The sequence below is a fragment of the Hemitrygon akajei genome, chromosome 19 (assembly GCF_048418815.1).
Source record: "Hemitrygon akajei chromosome 19, sHemAka1.3, whole genome shotgun sequence".
In the NCBI taxonomy this organism is placed as follows: domain Eukaryota; kingdom Metazoa; phylum Chordata; class Chondrichthyes; order Myliobatiformes; family Dasyatidae; genus Hemitrygon; species Hemitrygon akajei.
In genome coordinates this window covers 55,554,601-55,577,411 of record NC_133142.1, presented here as the reverse complement: position 1 = coordinate 55,577,411, position 22,811 = coordinate 55,554,601, and the positions used below count along the sequence as shown (strand labels likewise).

Genomic DNA, 22,811 nt, shown 5'->3' with positions numbered 1-22,811 from the left:
GGGACACGTTGGGATCAGTCCATCTTGGTCCAATTAAGCATCTGCCCCAAATAGCTGAAGTTTCATGGAAATTGTTGTAAGGGTATTAAAAAGACAGTAAATGAGCAAAATTAGCACAGGTACCTAGTGCAGATAATGGACTGCCTTCACAGAAAGTTTTCAACAGTTACATCCTCCAATTTTAATCTTCATTGTAACATTCAAGATGATTGTCAATACCTTCATAGTTTCTAACTTGTTGAAGTAGTGAAATCATTTTATTTTCACTCCCAGTGGTTTCTAGCATCTCCAAGCCTGAATGCTTGAAACCGCAGAGAGCGAAACAGTTCTGAATTGTCTTACTGCTTATTTCTAACCAACTCTCAGTGACAAGAATCAATGCTTTCTGAACACAAACACATGCAGGTGATGCTATTTTAAAAACTGTTTGCTCCAAGTGCTGCGTAATGTCTTAACGGTCACACAAGTGAATGTGACTGACTCTAGTTAGAAACTGTTCGGCAATAGTTTCCTGTCCCAATTAAGTGGCATAATGTCCCAAATAAATGAAAGGAATCCCAGATATTTTCTCAATTAGCTTTCGTTCTTTAACGGTTGTCCCAAAAGGCTGCCCGATTAACCAATGTCCCAATTGTGTGTGTGTGTGTGTGTGTGTGTGTGTGTGTGTGTGTGTGTGTGTGTGTGTGTGTGTGTGTGTGTGTGTGTGTGTGTGTGTGTGTGTGTGTGTGTGTGTGTGTGTGTGTGTGTGTGTGTGTGTATGGTGCTAAAAGAGAGTGACAATAATGAGGTGCTGGCCGTGGGTTCAATACCCATTCAGAAATATGATAGTGGAGGGGTAGAAGGTGTTCCTAAGACACTGAGTGTGTTGAACGTACACTTCAAGCTATGTAATTGAACCTATAATAGTGTCCTGAAGACAAATGGAGCCTTGGTTTAATTGGTTAGTGGAGTGTCATTTAGATCTGGAGCGAGACGTGAGCCACAGCTGTTAAATCAGCAACATGCATGCAGAAGGATTCATTGCTCTCTTGTAATGCACACAAGATCCCATTCTTTACGTGTGAACCGAGATGAACAGTGAAAGACGCACAAAGTGCTGGAGGAACTCAACTGGTCAAGTAGTATCTATGGAGGGGAATGAACAGTTGACCTTTGGGCCTGAGACCCTTCATCAGGATTGGAAAGGAAGAGGGAAGAAGCCAGAATAGAAACACAAGAGATCTGGACACACAACATTCTAGAGAAACTCAGCAGGTCAGGCAGCACGTGTAGAAGGGAATAACAGTTGCCGTTTCGGGTGGCGACCCTTCATCAGGTCTGCAGAGGCCAGAATAAAAATGTGGGGGAGGGGAATGAATACAAGTTGGCAGGAGATGGATGAGACTAGGTGAGTGGGAAGGTGGGTGGGTGGGTGGGAGAGGAAAGATGAAGAGAGAAGCTGGGATGTGATGGGTGGAAAAGTTAAAGGGCTGAAGAAGAAGAAATCTGACAGGAGAGGAGAGTGGACCATGGGAGAAAGGGAAGGAGGAGGGGTACCAGAGGGAGGTGATGGGCAAGTGAAGAGAATGGAAGGGGTAAGAGGGGTACTAGAAAGGGGAATGGTAAACTAGTTCTTGCTCCCCTAGTTCATCTCACAGGGTCCTTATCTCTCCACCAACACCCACACTTCCCCATTTGCACCAGGATCTTGTCATCTGTTGTCATGTACTGTGGTGCTAGAAAGTTTGTGAACTCTAGAATTTTCTGTATTTCTGCACAAGTACAAGAAAAATATCATTTTTCTCAATAAATAAATGAACAAGTATAATGTTTTTGTGTTATTTAATTGTGCTCTTTTTTAGAAAATATTATTTATTTATTAAATTTTAGAGATTACAAAGAATAAATGTGGTGATAAAATAGTAAGAAAAATTATATTAACCCTCCCCCCTCCCCTTAACCCTCCCCCCCTTAACCCTTATCTAAAGAAAGAAAAAAAAAGAAAGAAAAGAAAGATTGCCTGGATATCGGAGGATCCCCACATGCTCCATGGAGTTCAAAATAATTTTGATATTTATTTTTACTTTCCCCCATTACTTTATAATTTTATCTTCAACGGACCTATGTATTTAATCCTATCTTTTGTAAGTATGGGGACCAAATTTTCAAAAATATATCATATTCATTTCTTAGATTATACGTAATGTTTTCAAGTGGAATACAACTATGTATTTCATTATTCCAACGATCCATAGTTAAATATAAATCAGATTTCCAAGTAACTGCGATAACTTTTTTGGCTACTGCCAAAGCAATTTTTATAAATTTTTTCTGATACTTATTCAATTTAAATTTTGTTATTGTCCCTTCAATGTCTCCTAATAAAAATAATAATGGACTATGTGGGAGTTGTACTCCAATAATTTGTTCCAATAAAAGTCTTAAATTAATCCAAAATGGTTGAATTTTAAAACAAGACCAAGTAGAATGTAAAAAAATACCAATTTCTTGTTTACATCGAAAACATTGGTCAGACATATTTGAATTTAATCTATTTATTTTCTGTGGTGTTATATATAATTGATGTAAAAAATTATATTGTATTAATCTAAGTTGAACATTTATTGTATTTCTCATACTATCAGAACATAATCTTGACCAATTTTTTCCATCAATTTTAACATTCAGATCAGATTCCCATTGTGCTCTCTTTATCTAGTTTTAGTACGTGTGAAGATCTGATCACATTTTAGGTCATATTTAAGCAGAAGTAGAGAAAATTCTACAGGGTTCACAAACTTTGAAACACCACTGTATGTGAAAAGCTCAAAGGATCAAAAGAAAAATCCAGTCTCGGGAACCACAGTTACTGTATCTACAGGCACTGAGAACGGTAGATGGAAAATTATTAGCCCCTGATTATGGAAGACTAGGATATGACTGGTCCCTGCTAATGGGGTTTTAGCTTCTCATTTGGTCACAGATGCAGGCTGAGGATTTGATGGGACAATGATTAAATGCTAGGTTATGATTGGCTGACAATGAGGGGATGCTGGACTGTGATTGGCTCCTGAATTTGGAATTTGAGGCTATCATTGGAACATGGATGTGCTTGGCTCAACTTCAGCTGAACTGCTGGCTGCAGTTGGCTCAAGATTTTGGCTTGGCTGGAGGAGTGGTGGTTGGTGATGCTGGCTGTGAATGGTGTGGGGATGTTGGGAAATAGTGTAGGTTCAGGTAGTGGGGGAGGATCTGGAAAAGGAACCACAAATGGAGGGTTCGGGTGAGGGCGGGTTGGCAGGAGGAGGTTGGAATGAAGTTGAATCCAGATCTGGAAAATGGAAAAGAAACATAATTTTGGAATGAGTTCAAGTGATGGAGAGGAAGGGCAGGATATTTTGGAAAAAAAAGGAAAGAAGACTTCAAGGTGTTGTTTAAATTTGACCTGGAACAGCCACCCTCTAACAATCCCATTAAATTAACTACAGAAGCAAAATCAGCCATAGCGAATATAGATTGTGCTTCTACTTTAAGAGGAGGGAAGGTGTTAATCATTTGTAACGATATAAGGCAGTGTGAGAAGGCATTACAATTGAAGACTCTACTTTGCAAAAAGATAGTATCTATTTTGTCTAGTGAAAATAGAGGTATTAGGGGTATTATAATGGATGTTCAGGTAGCGATTTCAATAGGAAGGTTAAAACTCATTTATTGGGAGGCAAGGTTAAGGAGGTAAAGAGATTGCAAGTAGTTAGCAATGGGAAAAGGATGGATAGTTTATCTGTATTGATATGTTTTGATGAGGTGAAGCTCCTTGATAGATAGATAGATAGATAGATAGATAGATAGATACTTTATTCATCCCCATGGGGAAATTCAACTTTTTTCCAATGTCCCATACACTTGTTGTAGCAAAACTAATTACGGTACATACAATACTTAACTCAGTAAAAAATATGATATGCATCTAAATCACTATCTCAAAAAGCATTAATAATAGCTTTTAAAAGGTTCTTAAGTCCTGGCGGTTGAATTGTAAAGCCTAATGGCATTGGGGAGTATTGACCTCTTCATCCTGTCTGAGGAGCATTGCATCGATAGTAACCTGTCGCTGAAACTGCTTCTCTGTCTCTGGATGGTGCTATGTAGAGGATGTTCAGAGTTTTCCATAATTGACCGTAGCCTACTCAGCGCCCTTCGCTCAGCTACCGATGTTAAACTCTCCAGTACTTTGCCCACGACAGAGCCCGCCTTCCTTACCAGCTTATTAAGGCGTGAGGCGTCCCTCTTCTTAATGCTTCCTCCCCAACACGCCACCACAAAGAAGAGGGCGCTCTCCACAACTGACCTATAGAACATCTTCAGCATCTCACTACAGACATTGAATGACGCCAACCTTCTAAGGAAGTACAGTCGACTCTGTGCCTTCCTGCACAAGGCATCTGTGTTGGCAGTCCAGTCTAGCTTCTCGTCTAACTGTACTCCCAGATATTTGTAGGTCTTAACCTGCTCCACACATTCTCCATTAATGATCACTGGCTCCATATGAGGCCTAGATCTTCTAAAGTCCACCACCATCTCCTTGGTCTTGGTGATATTGAGACGATATTGAGAAGTTAGTTTAGGGTATGTAAGTTATAATATTAGATGTTACAACTGTCAGAGGTTTGCGGCAGTATGTCGTGGGAAACTACGAAGTAGTAAGTGGTGCTAGGTATGTCTTAATATGGAAGCTGTGCAAAAAGTTAAACTAAACATTGATAAAGTATTACCAGTCAGAGAACAGAATGTGAAACCAGAGGCTCTATGTCGGCATCACACTTCTCTTACTAAAGATTCTTTACTAGTTGATAAAATGAAGTTTGTGATGTTCATAACAGGTGTGGTGATTGCTCAGGCATCCAGCCGCACTGAGAAAATTAAAACTATTGTGAAAGCTGCTTTAAGTATCTTAGTATAACAGGTGTTATGTGGGAAGCTGTAAATGAAGCTCTGATGAGTGGGGTATCTGTATTTCAATCTCCTAGTGAAGGTACATAATAGAATGTTGCAGTGGAATGCGAAAAGCCAGATTTCTAATGGTCAAGACTTCAAGAAGTTTGTTTCTGATTTATCAAATCCTCCTTATGTTACATGTATTCCAGAACCTTGGTTGTTAACACATTTAAGTTTTTCTTTGCAGGATTGTATTGTAATTAGGCGTGATAGATTAGTTGGGGTAGTGTTGCAAGCTTTACAGGGAAAGGGATTAGACATAGAGTTGTGGATGTAAATGAAGTGTGTGAGGCACTGGTAGTAGAAGTATTTAATTTAACGGGTAGGGGTATTAAAATGGTAAATTTTTATAAACTTTGCAGAGAGCTTTTGATTGATTTGTTGGAAATCATATATAGTTCTAGCTCACTGAGGGATGTATGGTGTAGGGATTTTAACGCACATAGTTCACTGTGGGGTTGTCTGCAGAAAGATGGCAATGGATTGATTGTAGAAGAATTTTTAGATATTCCACATCTTGTATGTCTTAATGATGGGAGGGGCACGAGATTTAGTGTTCATAGTAGTTCAGATTTAACTTTAGTTTCGAACATGCTGGATGAAGTGAGTGAGTGGGATGTCATGGGAGTTGAAACATTGGGAAGTGATCATCTTCCTGTATTTATAGAGGGGTCAGGAGGCCACTTATAGGCGAGGGAATTTTGGTAAAGCATATTGGGAGAGGTTTAAGGTTTTATGTGATGAACGACTGTCAGGGCTGAATGTTGAGGGTGATGTGGATTTCAGCAATGAAGGGTTATGTCACCATATTCATCAAACTGCAGTGGAAATGATTCCTATTAAAAAGGGCATTAATAGGAGAAAGGTTGTACCACGGTGGACTGAAGCGTGTGCAGAGGCAATAAGGGAGAGAAATAAGGCATTTAGGAAAGTTAGGTATCACTCTCCGAGTGACCTTATTCAGTATAAAAGGGCACAGGACGTGGTGAGCAAAGTTGTGAAAGTTGCAAAAAAGTTTTACTAGAGGTCATATTGTAATAGTATTGTGTTAAACTTGGAGGTGTTTGGGGAATGATTAAAAAATGGGGGGGGGGGGAAATTCATAGGGCTAATAACATTCCAGTGTTGATTTAAGAAGTTAATACGAAACAGAGAAGGTTGAGTTACTGACTTGGTCATTTGCTACAACTCATCATCCAGATAATTCAAGTGAAGAGGTTAAACATTGTAGGGATAAGGTTCCAAGTGAATACCCTGATGTGTTGGAAGCTAGCTGTAGTATTAGTGATGTAGAGTGTTCTTTGTGTGAAAGCCATTAATAGTATGGGTTAGACGGCTCCAGGAATGGATGATATATGTTATTGTATGTTTATACATATGACCAACAACTCTCATGATAATATTACAATTTTTGAATCATATTTGGAATTTAGGCCATCTTTCCTCCGTCACATGCCGGTGATGATAGACCTGATCCTGATTCTGATTCATGGAAAATGGCAGTAGTAGTGCCTGTTCTAAAACCTGGAAAACTCCCATTGGATCCTTCTAATTATAGACTGATATCTTTAACGTCCCATTTGTGTAAACTTATAGAACGTATGGTAATAGAGCAGTTGAATTACATTTTGGAACAAAGAGGTGATAGAGTCTTTTATCAGAGTGGATTTTGGAAGGGTAGAGCAACATTGGATTCAGTTTTATGTTAGAAGACGATATTAGGAAAGCACAGGGAAAAAAAGAGTTGTAATAGCAGTATATTTTGATCAGAAAAAGCATGTGGTATGTTATGGAGGAAGGGTCTTTTGGTTAAATTATGGAAATTAGGAGTGGGAGAAAGGCTGTAAATTTTTTCTGAGTTTTTATTTGGACGGTCTATGCAGGAAAGGTACATTCTGGCTTCTGTGAGCTAGGGAATGGGACTCCACAAGGCTGTATTTACAGCCCTTCATTGTTTAATGAGTAATGATATTCTCTCAGAGGTAGGTACTGGGGTGGGGAAATCACTTTTTGCAAATGATGGAGCTTTATGGATCAGATGAAAAAAATTTCAATTTAACTGTATATAGGATGCAATTAGCGATTAATGGGTCAAATAAGGTTAAATAGATGGGGTCTTAAGCTTTCAGTAGCTAAAACACAAGTTATATATTTTACAAAGAGGATCAATAGACCTGCACTTAATTTGAAATTATATAGTCACACTCTTGAAGAAGTGTCAATGGTAAAATTTCTTGGCATGTGGCTGGATAATAAGCTGGTATGGAAGCACCATATCAGTAAAATAATTAACAAATGTAAAGGGGCATTAAATATCCTTGAGTATCTATGTGAGTATTCTTGGGGTGCTACACAAAAATCTCTGTTGACCATATATATTTGTTTAATTAGATCGGTACTTGATTATGGCTGTGTGGCTTATGGATGAGCTTCACCTTCAAATTTAAAATGTTTGGATGTGACACAAGGTCAGGCTTTAAAACTGCGTCGTGGTGCAGTAAGATCACCTGCTGTTTCAGCTTTACAGGTTGAAATGGGACAATTACCCTTACAGTTGTGGGGGATGAAGTTGTTGTTAACATACTGGGTAAACTTGAGGGGGCAGAGGAATGATCACCCTGTTGGAAGACTGTTGGGAACATCACAAGAAGAGTGTTTCTTTGTTTTGGGTGGCTGGATTCTCATCAAGTTAGGGATATGGGTTTGCTGGATTATGGAATTTGTCCCACGGTAGCTTTTCGGTAACCCCACCATGGCTTTTTCCAATGACTTTACTTGATTTTAGGTTGCATGATTTAATGAAATCCAAGGGTCCTGATATGCCCGACAGTCTATTGGTTCATCAGTATGTTAAGGAAAATTATTGTGATATGTTAACCATTTTTACTGATGGATCAGAAGATAATTTAATGGAGAATGTCGGTGTGGCCATTTTTGTGCCTGAATTACAGGTAACAATAAAGAAACTTCTAACTATTTAACAGTGTATACTGCAGAACAGGTTGCCAACATTTTGGGCTTACAGTAGGTGGAAGAAGTCTGCCTTTGCAAAGTTATAATTTGTTCAGATTCTTTTATGATTTTGACTAGTCTTAAAACAGGTCATGGTAGCAGTAGGGCCTGATTTACTGCTGGAAGCTCGTTAAACGTTGTTTCATATTCAGAGTATTGGTTTACATGTCTTTTTCTTACGGGTTCCTGTACATAGAGGTGTTGAGGGGGATGAGCAGGTTGATTGTTTGGCCAAAAAAGCTGTTAAAAGTTCATCTGATGATGTAGACCTTCCACTTAGTAAGTCAGAAGCTAAGGGGTTGGTGGGGCTAAGAATGAGGGGATTATGGCAAGACCTGTGGGATAATAGGTATAAGGGGAGGTACCTTTACAGAATATATAAAACTGTTGGATTGATGGGAGAAGGGGATAAAGACAAGGGAAGGAGTTATATTGACTCGACTTAGAATTGGGCATACTATGCTTAATTATTCCTTGTATTTTGTTGGAAAACCACTCTGGGGTGTGTATGTGTTGTCATCATTATGAAACAGTTGAACACATTCTTAAACAATGTAAAGCATATAAAGTTGAAAGAAAGCAAACACAGACTGCATGACTAGCTTTGGGGCTGACAGTTTTAATTAAAAACTTTACTAATTTATGGAAGTGACTTTAATTTAATTCACAATATTGTCTTTCATTATATAAAACCTATTGGACCTTTTGGGGTAATACAGTTTTCACTTGATAAAGTCTAGTAGGGGTTTTATTTCCCAACTCTCTACACCACACTCCTGTGCAGTTGGTGGTGGGAATGCGCCTTTAAATTGGACTGCCAATTGCCATTAAAAGTCAGAAGAGGAAGAGGCTATCACTGGCCTCTGATGAGGGATGCTGGGCTATGGATGGTTCTGATACAATTCTAGCCTATATTTGGCCTCTAATAACGGGGTGCTAGCTTTGATTGTCTCCTGATGATGGGTTATCTGGCTATCACTGGCCTCTGTTGCAACTACAGACTACAAACAGCTTCTGATGATTGCTGGACTTTGATTGGACCCTGTCACTGGAGAGGGGCTGGTGTTGCCTCTGATTAGGGCTTTTGCTGACCCGGGTTATAATGTGCAGCCTCTTTAGAGGTAATATTAGCTCCAGTTACCAGAATACTTTTCTCTCTTTTAGTATCGCCTCGAGACCTTCACTGAATCCCGGCTAACTGAATGGACTCATGTGCCCTTCACTGGTGAGTGTGTGTTAGCAAAGTGCCCATTTCACAATGACAGCAGCAGTCAGCTACTGAGACAGAGAAATCAATATCAGCCATCCAACTGAACGCACATATCTCAACCATTGTTCAGTGCCCCACTTCAGCTTGAGTTGTTTAAGGTAGATTGACCCAAGTTATGCCGCAGAGCCCGCTTTTCATTGCTTGGCTCTGTGAGTGGTTGATCAGGAGCTGTGGGATTGTAATATTTAGGGTCATGAAGGACATACACACAGAACGGTGCTGGAGGAGGGCCAGTAACATTGTGAAGGATCCACCCACCCTACTCATGGGCTGTTTATCCCACTCCCATCACGGAAGAGGCTTTGTACCCACCAGACTCAAAAATGGTTAATTTCCCCAAGCAGTAAGGCTTATCAACACCTTCACCCACTAATCAACCCCCCTATACCCCCGAGCACCACCACTACTTTATTATTTCATGTAAGAGTCACTTTGTGTACAGACACTCCTGTGCCTAGCATCACTTTATGGTCATACATTCAATCTATTGATTTAAGCTATCTTATTTATTTACAGCATATTTATTGTGTTTTTTTATTATAAGGTTCTTTATAAGGCATTAGGTAGAAAGCTGAAAAGCAGGTCCTGCAGGGTAGTAATCTCTGGATCGCTGCCTGTGCTACGTGCCAGAGAGGATGAGTGTAGGGTGATTTGGCAGGTGAATGTCAGGAAGAATCAGGTTACAGGGAGAATGGTGTTGAGATGGATAATAAATCAACCATGATGAACCATAAGACCATAAGATATAGGTCCTACAGTAATCCTACACCAACACACTTCATTATCTCACATCTCCAGCAGCTACCCCCATGCCCCCAGAATCTCAGCATCTATCTCTAAAACTAGATCATAAGACCATAAGATTTAGGAGCAGAAGTGGGCCATTCGGCTCATCGAGTCTGGTCCACCATTCAACCATGGGCTGATCAAGTTCATCCAGTCATCTCCACTCCCCTGCCTTCACTCCATACCCTTTGATGCCCTGGCTAATCAAGAACCTATCTATCTCTGCCTTAAATACACCCAATGACTTGGCCTCCACAGTCACTCATGGCAACAAATTCCATGCGATGTTAGCATTCATTTTGAAAAGACTAGAATATAAAGGCAAGGATGTAGTGTTGAGGTTTTATAAAGCACTGGTGAGGTCTCATTTTTAGCACTGTGAGCAGTTTTGGGCCCCTTGTCTAATAAAGGATATGCTGGCATTGGAGAGAGTCCAGAGGAGGTTCACGAGAAATCCAGATGTATCAGTATCACTGTGGAGTAAAAAGGAATTACGTAGGCATAATAGAGGAGCTGGCCAAAATTAATTGGAAGGGAAACTAGCAGGGATGATGGCAGAGCAGCAATGGCTCAAATTTCTGGAAGCAATTTGGAAGGTGCAGGGTATGTACGTCCCAAAGAAGAAATATTCTAAGGGCAGGATGACCCAACCGTGGCTGAGAAGGGAAGTCAAAACCAACATAGAAGCCAAAGAGAGGGCACATAATAGAGCAAAACTTAGTGGGAAGTTAAAGGATTGGGAAGATTTTAAAAACCAACAGAAAGCAACTAAAAAAGTCATAAAGAAGGAAAAATGCAATGCAAAGGTAAGCTACCAATAACATTAAAGAATATACCAAATGTTTCTTCAGATATATAAAGTGTAAAAGGGAGTCAAAAGTAGATATCGGACTGCTGGAAAATGATGCTGGAGAGGTAGTAATTGGAGACGAGCTGAATAAGTGTCTTGCATCAGTGTTCAGACAGACAGACATACTTTATTGATCCCGAGGGAAATTGGGTTTCGTTACAGCCGCACCAACCAAGAATAGTGAAGAAATATAGCAATATAAAACCATAAATAATTAAATGATAATAAGTTAATCATGCCAAGTGGAAATAAGTCCAGGACCAGCCTATTGGCTCAGGGTGTCTGACAGTCCGAGGGAGGAGTTGTAAAATTTGATGGCCACAGGTAGGAATGACTTCCTATGCCGCTCAGTGTTACATCTCGGTGGAATGAGTCTCTGGCTGAATGTACTCCTGTGCCTAACCAGTACATTATGGAGTGGATGGGAATCATTGTCCAAGATGGCATGCAACTTGGACAGCATCCTCTTTTCAGACACCACTGTCAGAGAGTCCAGTTCCACCCCCACAACATCACTGGCCTTACGAATGAGTTTGTTGATTCTGTTGGTGTCTGCTACCCTCAGCCTGCTGCCCCAGCACACAACAGCAAACATGATAGCACTGGCCACCACAGACTCGTAGAACATCCTCAGCATCATCCAACAGATGTTAAAGGACCTCAGTCTCCTCAGGAAATAGAGATGGCTCTGACCCTTCTTGTAGACAGCCTCAGTGTTCTTTGACCAGTCCAGTTTATTGTCCTTTCGTATCCCCAGGTATTTGTAATCCTCCACCATGTCCACACTGACCCCATGGATGGAAACAGGGGTCACCGGTGCCTTAGCCCTCCTCAGGTCCACCACCAGCTTCTTAGTATTTTTCACATTAAGCTGCAGATGATTCTGTTCACACCATGTGACAAAGTTTCCCACCGTAGCCCTGTACTCCGCCTCATCTCCCTTCTGATGCATCCAACTATGGCAGAGTCATCAGAAAACTTCTGAAGATGGCAAGACTCTGTGTTGTAGTTGAAGTCCAAGGTGTAGATGGTGAAGAGAAAGGGAGACAGGACAGTTCCCTGTGGAGCCCCAGTGCTGCTGACCACTCTGTCTGACACCCAGTATTGCAAGCGCATGTACTGTGGTCTGCCAGTCAGGTAATCAATAATCCATGACACCAGAGAAGCATCCACCTGCATCACTGTCAGCTTCTCACCCAGCAGAGCAGGGCGGATGGTGTTGAACACACTGGAGAAGTCAAAAAACATGACCCTCACAGTGCTCGCTGGCTTGTCCAGGTGGGCGTAGACACGGTTCAGCAGGTAGACGATGGCATCCTCAACTCCTAGTCGGGGCTGGTAGGTGAACTGGAGGGGTTCTAAGTGTGGCCTAACCATAGGCCGGAGCTGCTCTAGAACAAGTCTGCCCTGGGTCTTCATGATGTGTCATCTCTGCGTCTCTCATTACAATATCTCCAGTTTCATTTTGTATTGGTCCTATACGTACCCTCGACTCCCTTTTACCCTTTATATACTTAAAAAAGATTTTAGTATCTTCTTTGATATTAGTTGCCATCTTCCTCTCATAATTCAACCTTCCCTTCCGAAGGACCTTCTTAGTTTCCTTCTGCAAGTTTTTAAAAGCTTCCCAATCCTCTATCTTGCCACTAGCTCTGGCATCCTTATATGCCCTCTCTTTTGCTTTTACTTTGGCTCTGACTTCACTTGTCAGCCACAGTAGTGTCCTTCTTCTCTTTGACAATTTCTTCTTATTTGGAATATATCTGTCTTGCACTTCCCTCATTTTTTTCACAGAAACTCCAGCCATTGCTGGTCTGCTGTCTTTCTTGCAAATATCCCTTTCCAGGCAACTTCGACCAGTTCCCCTCTCATGCCATTGTAATTTCCTTTATTCCACTGAAATACAGACACATTGGATTTTATTTTTTCCTGCTCACATTTCAAAGTGAACTTGATCATAACGTGATCACTGTTCCCTAAGGGTTCCTTAACCTTAAGCTTTCTTATCACTTCCAGATCATTGCACAACACCCAATCCAGCACAGCCGATCTCCTAGTGGGCTCAACAACAAGCTGTTCTAAAAAGCCATCCCTTAGACATTCTACAAATTCTCTCTCTTGAGGTCCAGTACTGGCCTGGTTTTCCCAATCCACTTAATGTTAAAATCCCCAACGATTATCATGACATGCCCTTCTGACACACCTTTTCTATCTCCTGCTGTAATTTGTAATCCACATTAAGACTGCTGTTTGGAATCCTGTATACAACTGCCATTAGGATCCTTTTACCCTTGCCATTCCTTAACTCTACCCTTAGAGACTCTATACCTTCCAATCCTATATCATCTCTTTCCAATGATGTAATATTATTTCTTATACACAGGGCCACACCATCCCCTCTGCCTACTAACCTCTCTTTCTGATACACTGTATATCCTTGGACGTTCAGCTCCCAATGGCAGCCATCCTTTAGCCAAGTTTCAGAGATGGCCACAACATCATACTTGCCAATCTGTAGCTGAATTTCAGTATCATCTATTTTATTCCTTATGCTGCGTGCATTCAAATACAACACTCTCAGTCCAGTATTTGTTGCTTCTGTTTTAACTGCACCACGTCTCTATCGCCCTGTAACTCATCCCACTGGCTTTGATTAAACCCCATCTCCTGCCTGTTCTTTCTATAATCTCTGTTGCATGCTATCTTTGATTTATTTCTGTTCTCCCCTTCCTCAGCTCTATCACTCTGGTTCCCATCCTCCTGCCAAATTAGTTTAAACCCTCCCTAACAGTTCTATTAAATGTGCCCGCTAGGATGTTGGACCCCTTTGCGTTCAGGTGTAATCCGTCCTTGTTGTACAGGTCATACCTCCCCCAGAAGAGGCCTCAGTGATCCAGGAATCTGAAGCCCTGCCCCCTACACCAGTCTCTCAGCCACATTAATATACCTGATCATGCTATTCTTGCACTTGCTAGCACGTGGCACGGACAGAAATCCCAAGATTACTATCCTAGAGGTCCTGCCTTTCAGCTTCCTACCTAACTCCCTGAATTCTCTCTTCAGGACCTCCTCCCTTTGTCTACCTATGTCATTGGTACCAACGTGTACCAAGACTTCTGGCTGTTCACCCTCTCCCTTCGGAATACTCTGCACCGGATCCGAGACATCCTGTACTTTGGCACCTGGGAGGCAACACACCATGCGGTTATCACTGTCGGGCTGACAGAACCTCCTGTCTGTTCCCCTCACTATGGAATCCCTATGACTGCCACATTCCTCATCTTCCTCTTTCCCTTCTGCACCACAGAACCAGGCTCAGTGCCAGAGACCCGATTGACGCGGTTGTCCTCTGTCAAGTCATCTCCCTCAACAGCATCCAAAATGAGATAACGATTACTGAGGGGGATGGCCACAGGGATGCTCTCTACTATCTGAGCTCTTTCCGTCACTTCCCTCACCATCACCCACTTATCTAACTCCTGCAGCCTCGAGGATGGAATGGCGGAGCAGACTCAATGGGCCGAAAGGGCCTAATTCTGCTCCTAGGTCTTATGGTCTTTTACAACCTGCTGATTGGATTTCCATGCCTTCCTTTTTCATTCCCCTCTACCACTAATCCTCCTGAAGATCCATGTCCCCTCTCCTTCTACCCACCTCCTGAGGCCACTTACTACCTTGGGTTGTTTGGTAACACTTTGAGGTACTCTACGAAATTAAACAGGCCTTTATAAACGTAATGTTATTGTTGGTTGATCCTGCATCTAGTTTTCAATATAAAGGTAACCTATAGTCAAATTTATATATTATCAATATTATAAAATGTTATATTATTATATATAATAACCAAATTTTATTTGTTATAAACAATTGCTAACAACAAGCAGTTCATCACCAAGTTACTTACTGAGCAATTGGGATACTCATGGTGCTGATGACTGAAGTGATTTGAGATACTTTAATGGGAGGGAGATCACCATACCCAGCACGTGAGGTGTATGGGGAGTGGGTGCCTCGGAAGGCAAATGCAATGTTGACATTTATTTCAAGAGGACTAGAATATAAACACAAGGATATGATGCTGCGGCTTTATAAGGATATCATAGAAAGGAGAGGCACATCATTGAAAGCATCCCATCCAGATGCATCGTGGCTTGCTATGACAACTGCCCTGCTAGAGAGCTGTGGTCACAACTCAACAAATCACAGGAGCCATCCTCTCCTCCGTGGATTTTGTCAGCACTTCTCACTGCTGCAGTAAAACAGCCAGCATTATCAAAGATTCACCCTGCCCAGACATTTTCTCTCCCCCCCCCCCCCCCCCACCTCCGTTGGGCAGAAGAAGGGAAAGCCTGAAGCACTGAGGATCAAGCTCGAGAGCAGCTTCTATCCTTCTATTGAATGGTGTCCTAGTACGATTAGGTGAACTTTTGACCTCACTCTCTGCCTCATTGTGACCTTTCACCTTACTGTGTATCTGCACTGCTCTGTCTCTGTGTGGGAACAAGTTATTCTGCTTTCTGTTGGCAAATGGAATACAGTATTGGGAAATGTAATGCATTTTGGTAAAAGGAACAATAGAGTGGACAATTATCTAAATGGGGAGAAGGTTCAGACATCAGCGGTGCAGAGGGACTTGGGAGTCCTCGTGCAAAATTCTCAGAAGGTTAATGTACTGGCTGAGTCTGTGATAAAGAAGGCAAATGCAATGTTGACATGTACTTCAAGGGGAATAGAACATAAAGCAAGGAGATAATACTGAGGCTTTATAAGACACTGGTCAGGCCACACTGGGAGAATTGTCAACCATTTTGGGCCCTATATCTCAGAAAGGATGTGTTGTCATTGGAGAGAGTCCAGAGGAGGTTCACAAGGATGATTCCAGAAATGAAGGCGTTAACATATGAGGAGCATTTGGCAGCTTTGGGCCTGGACTCACTGGAATTTAGAATAATGTGGGCGGATCTCATTGAAACCTACCGAATGTTGAAAAGACTAGATAGAGTGGATGTGGAGAGGATGTTTCCTATAGTGGACATATCCAGAACTACAGAGCACAGCCTCAAAATTGAGGGGTGACCTTTTAAAACAGAGGTAAGGAGGAATTTTTAGCCAGAGAGTAGTATATCTGTGGAATGCTCTGCCACAGACTGCAGTGGAGGACAAGTCCGTGTGTTTATTTAAGGCAGAAGTTGATCATTTCCTGATTGGTCAAGGCATCAAAAGATATGGCGAGAAGGCAGGTATATGGGGTTGAGTGGGATCCGGGATCAGCCATGATGGAATGGTGGAGCAGACTCAATGGGCTGAATGGCCTAATTCTGTTCCTATGTCTTATGGTCTTGGAACAAAGGAAGGATAAAGGAAAAAAGCAGTTGTGGTAATCTCATATTCAGACTAAAGATAACAAAAACTCCATTGATAACAATTAACTTATAAAATAGCCAGATTCAAGTGCTGTGATACCTGATACTGAAAACTGAGAAGATTTGAGAAAAGTACAGAGGCAGCTATACCATAATCACTGGAAAATTCACTGAACCATTACATGTATAAAGGTGATTATATAAAAATACAAGCAAACATGGGGAAGTTAAATGACAAGAAATACAAGTCTACACCAAAAGTACTTACCAAGGAGCCCTACTATGGGCTATGCAATGTTTCCCTTAATGGGCCGGAAATATATATTCTGTGAGAATATTATAAATCCAGTACTAAAGAGTGCATCACTCTAAAGTCCTGATTGAAAGGTGACTCCTCTTATTTCACTTTATTTATTCATGTCTTGGGATTGTGGAGTTGCTGCCAGCAATGATTGCCCAGGTGTGTAAGGAGACGAACTACCTTACACTGCAGCAGACCCTCTGGTATAGGTGACTCCACAGTGTTGATGGGGAGGGAGTCCAGCATTATGGCCCAGCAACAATGAAGGACCAGCAATTACACTTCCATGTCAGTATGATGTGCAACTTGGAGGTGAACCTATAAGTGGAGGCCTCCCATGCCTCTACTATCCATGTCCTTGGGTTGTGGGATTGGGACGTGTTGTTGAAGAGGCCTAGGAAAGTCACTGTAGGCTATTTTGTAGATGGTTCACACTGCACCCATGCTGGAGGGAGTGAATATTCAGGGAGGTAGATGGGGAGACTGTACGTAGAGTATATGGGCTGGAAACACCACTATCCACAATATTCCTACAATTACAGCCTTAATTGTACTTAATTAAGCCTTATAGCCTTAGCAGCCAAACTTCCCTCTGATTAAGGTTTGTAAACTGTCTCTGTCCGCAGGCCAGTCTGTGGATAGCAGTGCGTGTGGAACCCCTCCCCTTCCATGGGACATCACAGTCGAGATACCACCAATGTTTCAGGACTTCACGAAGAAAGTCCCAGTTCCTCACACCGCAGCTGTCAAGGTAACTACAGATGGGGGAGGCAGACCTGGGGGTCAGTGGGTGAAGGCAAACAATTAGATTACTTGGATCAATGTCAACCTTTCGTGGGATATTAAATAAAGAATTTCATTTCTAAAACACCTTTGCACACGTTCAGACTGATCCTGAATCACTTATTTTCTAATTTTACCTGATCCCAATCTGCCATCAGCTTCCTGCACTGGCCGAGCCTATTTCACCCACCTGAGGATAACCTTATTCTGGGCCTGTTGAACCATGCTGATGGAGCACCCATTTGCAACGTGTACGAGTGCAATGAATCGCAATATATCCTGCAATGTAATGAATACTATCCCTGTTATAGAGTCATAGAGCACTACAGGGCCAAAACAGGCCCTTCAGCCCATCTAGTCCTTGCTGAACTGTTATTCTGCCTAGTCCCATCAACCCACACCCAGACCATAGCCATTCCCTTCCCATCCAGAACTTGTCCAAATTTAACTTAACTGTTGGAATCGAACCCACATCCACCACTTCTGCTGGCAGCATGTACAACGCTTTCACCACCCCGAGTGAAAAAATTTTCCCTCAGGTTCCTCACTCACTATTCATCCTCTACCTCTAGTCCTAGTCCCACCTAACCTGTATGGAAAAATCCTGCTTGTGTTTACCCTATCTACGTGTTCTAAGCAAGTCCCAGCTGGATACAACCATTCCATGCTGATTTTGTCCACGACTGCTCGAGGTCCTATCTTGATGTACAGTTCTTTTGCAATCCAGGTTACCCTGGCTTAGTGTCATCAGGCCTGGTCTCTTCCACACCTCTCTTCACTGATCCAACCTGTCAAGACCCAGGGTACCCTGGCTGCAACTGAAGTGTGTACAAGGGTGGAGATAGTCATAGTAGACATTGAACCGTACTGCACAAACAGCTCCTTCAACCCAACTCATCTATGCTGATCAAGTTGTCTATCTGAGCTGGTCCCATTTACTTACATTTGGTCTGTATCCCTCTGAACATTTCTTATCTATGTACCTTTTCAAATGTGTTAAGTGTGCCTGACTCAACCACATCCTCTGGCAGCTTGTTCCATTTGTGCTCCACACTCTGCGTGAAGAAGTTGCCCTTCAGGGCCCCTTTAAATATTCCCCCTTCTGTGTCCCTGGTGATGGTGGTGTTCTTCGGCCAGGTTGATGTGACCCACTGTCTCTTCTTTCAGCGGTGCCACAAGTGCAAGGGCAGAGGGAAGTACCGGTGTTCACAGTGCGGTGGAAAAGGAAAGGTGGGTTGTGGTCAGTCCAATCTTTACAACTCTCTTAGCCTGTTAATGTTGACAACAGTTATCCTCAAGTCCGACTTTCAACGGCTTTTCTCTCCGCCTCCAGAGGCGCCTGTCTGTCGCCAGGATACAGCTTTCCACGAACACCTTGCAGTACAGACGGAAGGATTTTCAGTTGCCTTCATAGCATCTGTTACCATCCTTGTGTGATCAAAGTCAAGAATGAGGTGTAAAACATTGCTAGCAATTTTATCAAGTGTTACATGAGCAAAGAAAGACAAAGGAATGCGGTCACCTCAGACTGACTAAAGATAACCAAAAATTCCAACCATATCAATTAACCTATGAAATATATATAACCTAAATAAATATATAACCTAAATATATAAAAATATATAAATATATAAAACCTATAAAAGTGGCATGACACCTATTACTGAAAACTAAAAAGCTTCTAGAAAAATACAAAAGCAGATATACCATAATTCACTGAACAATTACATGTATAAAGGTAATTATATAAAAACACAGCCAAGCATAAGAAAGTTAAAGTACAAGAAAAATAACAATTGTACACCATTTGAATTCTGCTTCCTGTCTTTGGACAGAGAGCTGATGAATCGGAATTTTTTTTTATTACTGACATGCTGTATATCGTGAAATTTGTTGTTTTGCGGCAGCAATACATTCAAAAAGTGACAGCCATAAAGAGAATTCCTTAGAGATTGCTGCTGCCTGAATTGTTGGCTTATTGTCATATACACCAGGGTGCATTGAAAATCCTTGCTTGTGTGAAGCTCCCAAAGTGAACAGACTGCATGTTATTAATAACTGCAACAATAAATAGTGACAAGTGCACACTGGAATGGCACTGAGATTGTAGTGCAGATTGGCGTTCAAAAGTGGCAGTAACAGAATATCTGAGAGAAGTAGAACCAAGTCGAAGAGCTGGCAGCACGATTGAGAAGGGGATGTGAAAGAGGTGATGTGGTCGGGAGTCTGATAGCAGTGGGGAGGAAGCCTCAGTGTATATAACAATGTACCCCACTGGTGATGGAGCAAAACCAACTAACTCACTATAGAAGGTAGACCAGATTGGGTACAGTTCATGCTTCACTATGTCATGGGGGATAGGAATATTGTCTTTTATGTGGAAAGTAAATGCACTTTGTGATGAACTTATCCTAACCACTGATACTGACCTATATAGAACCCTGCAGCAGGTATCACTGGAGTTCTACTGCAGTTCCATGCCAGTGACTATATTTTATTTTGAGACGGAGGCGATTGATATGTCAGCAAAGACTGAAGCAGATTTCTACATGTGTACCATGGTGAGCATTCTAATTGATTGCATCACTCTTGTATGGAGGGATCATTGCAGAGGATCGAAAGATGCTGTAAAGGGTTGTAATCTCTGCTAGCTTCTTCATAGGCTCTAGCCTCCCCCCATTGAGGGCTTCCTCAAGAGGTGATGTCTCAAAAAGGTGGCATCTGTCATTTGGACCCTTGCTTTCAGGGCATGCCCTCTTCTTATTTCTACCATTAGAGAGGAGGTACAGGAGCCTGAAGACACACACTCAATGTTTTAGGAACAGCTTCTTCCCCTCTGCCATCAGATTTCTGAACGGCAATGAACCCATAAACATTACCTCACTGTTTTTGTTCTCTTTTTCTATTACTTATTTCATTTTTTAAATACATATTTCTTATTGTAATTTGATTCCCTAGGGTTGTTATAGGCCGGGAAGGTAGCAGGGACAGGCTCCCACTACCTATTAAATGGTGTGCATCCCAGATAACCTCTGACAACCAAGTCCAGCTCCTGGCCTTCACATGTAACTCAGCTACTAAGCCTGGCAGAACCATTTCTACTGACGAGAAGGGGCGAAGGTGGGTTACTGACGCCTTAAAACCAGTAGCTTTGGGCAGATGGGACTCGTCAGCCATGGTTGGTAGTGCATCTAGGAAAAGGAAACCTGTAAGCTCAAACCTCTGCTGCCTTGTGGCTACACCCACTCATGGAGGAGGCTTTGAGTAAACCCTGTGGAAAAACCTGGAGCTGGCGTCTCCAAGGCAGACCCACGTTGAGCACTACATTGACTGGCAGCTGCTGCAACGTCTCTGGTGCCAAACTGTATGAATCTCTACCATTCCTGTGTGGAGAGGGGGAGCCATGCTGCCCTGGCCTGCGTGACGTCCGTGGTGGACCCTGGCCAACGGAGGGTGTGTCTCATTGCAATTTATAGAATATTTTATGTGTAGCACTGTACTGATGCCACAAAACAACTATTTTCACAACATCGATCAGTGAGAATGCATGTCAGCAGTTGTAGAATTTGAATTAAATACAACTTTTTATTGTCTTTGTGTTTGAGATTGGGGCATCACTGGCGAGACCAGCATTCTTCACCAGCCTCTAGCTGCCCATGCAATGGTGGCGGTGAGTCACCTTCTAGACCCACTGCGTTCCTCCTAGTGAAGGTGCTCGCTCCGTGTGGGAGTTGTAGGAACTCTAGAATTTACCCCAGTGATGAAGTACAACCTGTGATGGGTTTCCAAGCTGGGAGAGCAAGTGACTGCGAGGAGAACCTGCCAGTGTGGTGTTCCCATGCCTCTTAAACCTCATAAGGTCACAGATTTGGGAGGTGCTGTTGAAGTAGGCTGGGTGAGTAACCACGGCAGGTTTTGTGGTTGCTGCTTACAGCAGTTGCTGTGTGCTGGTGATGAAGGGGATGAATATTCAGAGTGGTGGGTGGCTGCCTTGCTCGGGATGGTGCCAAGACAAGGATGTTCCCAATAGTGACGAAATCTAGAACCTGAAGGCACTGGCTCGGAATACAAGGACGTCTCTTTAGAACAGAGATGAGGAGGAACTTTTTTAGCCAAAGGGTGGTAAATCTGTGGAATTTATTGCCACAGACATCATTGGAGGCCAAGTCATTGGGTATATTTAAAACAGAGCTTAATAGGTTCTTGATTAGTAAGAGTGTCAAAGTTTACAGGGAGAAGGCAGGAAAAATGGAGTTGAGAGGGATAATAAATCAGCCATAATTGAATAGTGTAGCAGACTCAATGGTCTTATGCTGTTTTGAAAGTTATCCTGTTTATTCACACCCCAGGCTTGTGCCTAGTAGAGGTGAGTTACTTACCAGACGACACCTGGCCATTGACCTGCTCAAGTAGGCATGGTGTTTGTATAAACACGAGGAAATCTGCAGATGCTGGAAATTCAAGGCAACACACACAAAACGCTGGTGGAGGGTTGTGAAGGGTCTGACGAAGGGTCTCGGCCCGAAACGTCGACAGCACTTCTCCATATAGATGCTGCCTGGCCTGCTGCGTTCCACCAGCACTTTGTGTGTGTTTGTGTGACTGGCTTCATTGAGATTCTGCTGACTTCAGGATATTGATGCAACAGTAATGCCTTGTGGATTTGGCAAGATTCCCAATGTGTGGGGCCCTTTTTAATCTGACTGAGCAGACCGATTCCACCTGATGGGCTGGTTTACTCTCTAGCTTTCAAAAGACCAAATAGAAACTGCAGATGCTGGAAATAGAAAATAAAACCTGAAGATGGAGGAAAACCCTCATCATTCTGGTTGTGTGGAGGAGAACAAGCTGATGTTTTAAGTTGAAATCCCTTCTTTAGAATAGAAATTACCTGAAATGTTAACTTTTTTTCCCCCGCAGTTGCTGCCTGACCTAGAATACAGAACACTACAACACTGTACAGGCCTTTCAGCCCATGATGTTGTGCTGACCAAAAGTTTTAACCTACTCTAAGATCAATCTAATCCATGTAGCTCTCCATTTTCCTATCATCCATGTACCCAAAAAAGAGTTTCTTAAATGCCTTTACCACCACCCGGCAGGGTGTTTCACATACTCATCACTCTCTGTGTAAAAAAAAAAAAACCCAACAACAAATAAATAAATAAAAATACAACAAATAAATAAATAAAAATAAAACACTGCCACTGACATCCCCCTCTATACTTTCCTCCAATCACTTTAAAATTATTCCCCCCTTGTGCTAGCCATTTCCACAGTGGAAGAAAGTCTCTAGTTACCCACTCGATCTATGCCTCTTATCATTTTGTACACATCTATCATCTTCTCTCATCCACCTTTGCTCCAAAGAGAAAATCCCTAGTTTGCTCAGCCTGTTCTCATAAGGCATGCCCTCTAATCCAAGCAGCATCCTGGTAAATCTCTGCACCCTCTTTAAAGCTTCCGCATCCT

The 22,811-nt window shown here is 42.2% G+C and overlaps 1 protein-coding gene across 1 annotated transcript in view; it reads left to right on the top strand.

Annotated features, from left to right (window-relative positions):
- Positions 1 to 22,811, top strand: part of LOC140741947 (protein SSUH2 homolog) — a 62,319-nt gene that overhangs the window by 21,130 nt on the left and 18,378 nt on the right. Inside the window, exons 5-7 of the mRNA XM_073072556.1 lie at positions 9,151 to 9,211; positions 17,183 to 17,307; positions 18,507 to 18,569. Coding sequence (XP_072928657.1) covers positions 9,151 to 9,211; positions 17,183 to 17,307; positions 18,507 to 18,569 — 249 coding nt within the window. The remainder of the gene's footprint in view (positions 1 to 9,150; positions 9,212 to 17,182; positions 17,308 to 18,506; positions 18,570 to 22,811) is intronic.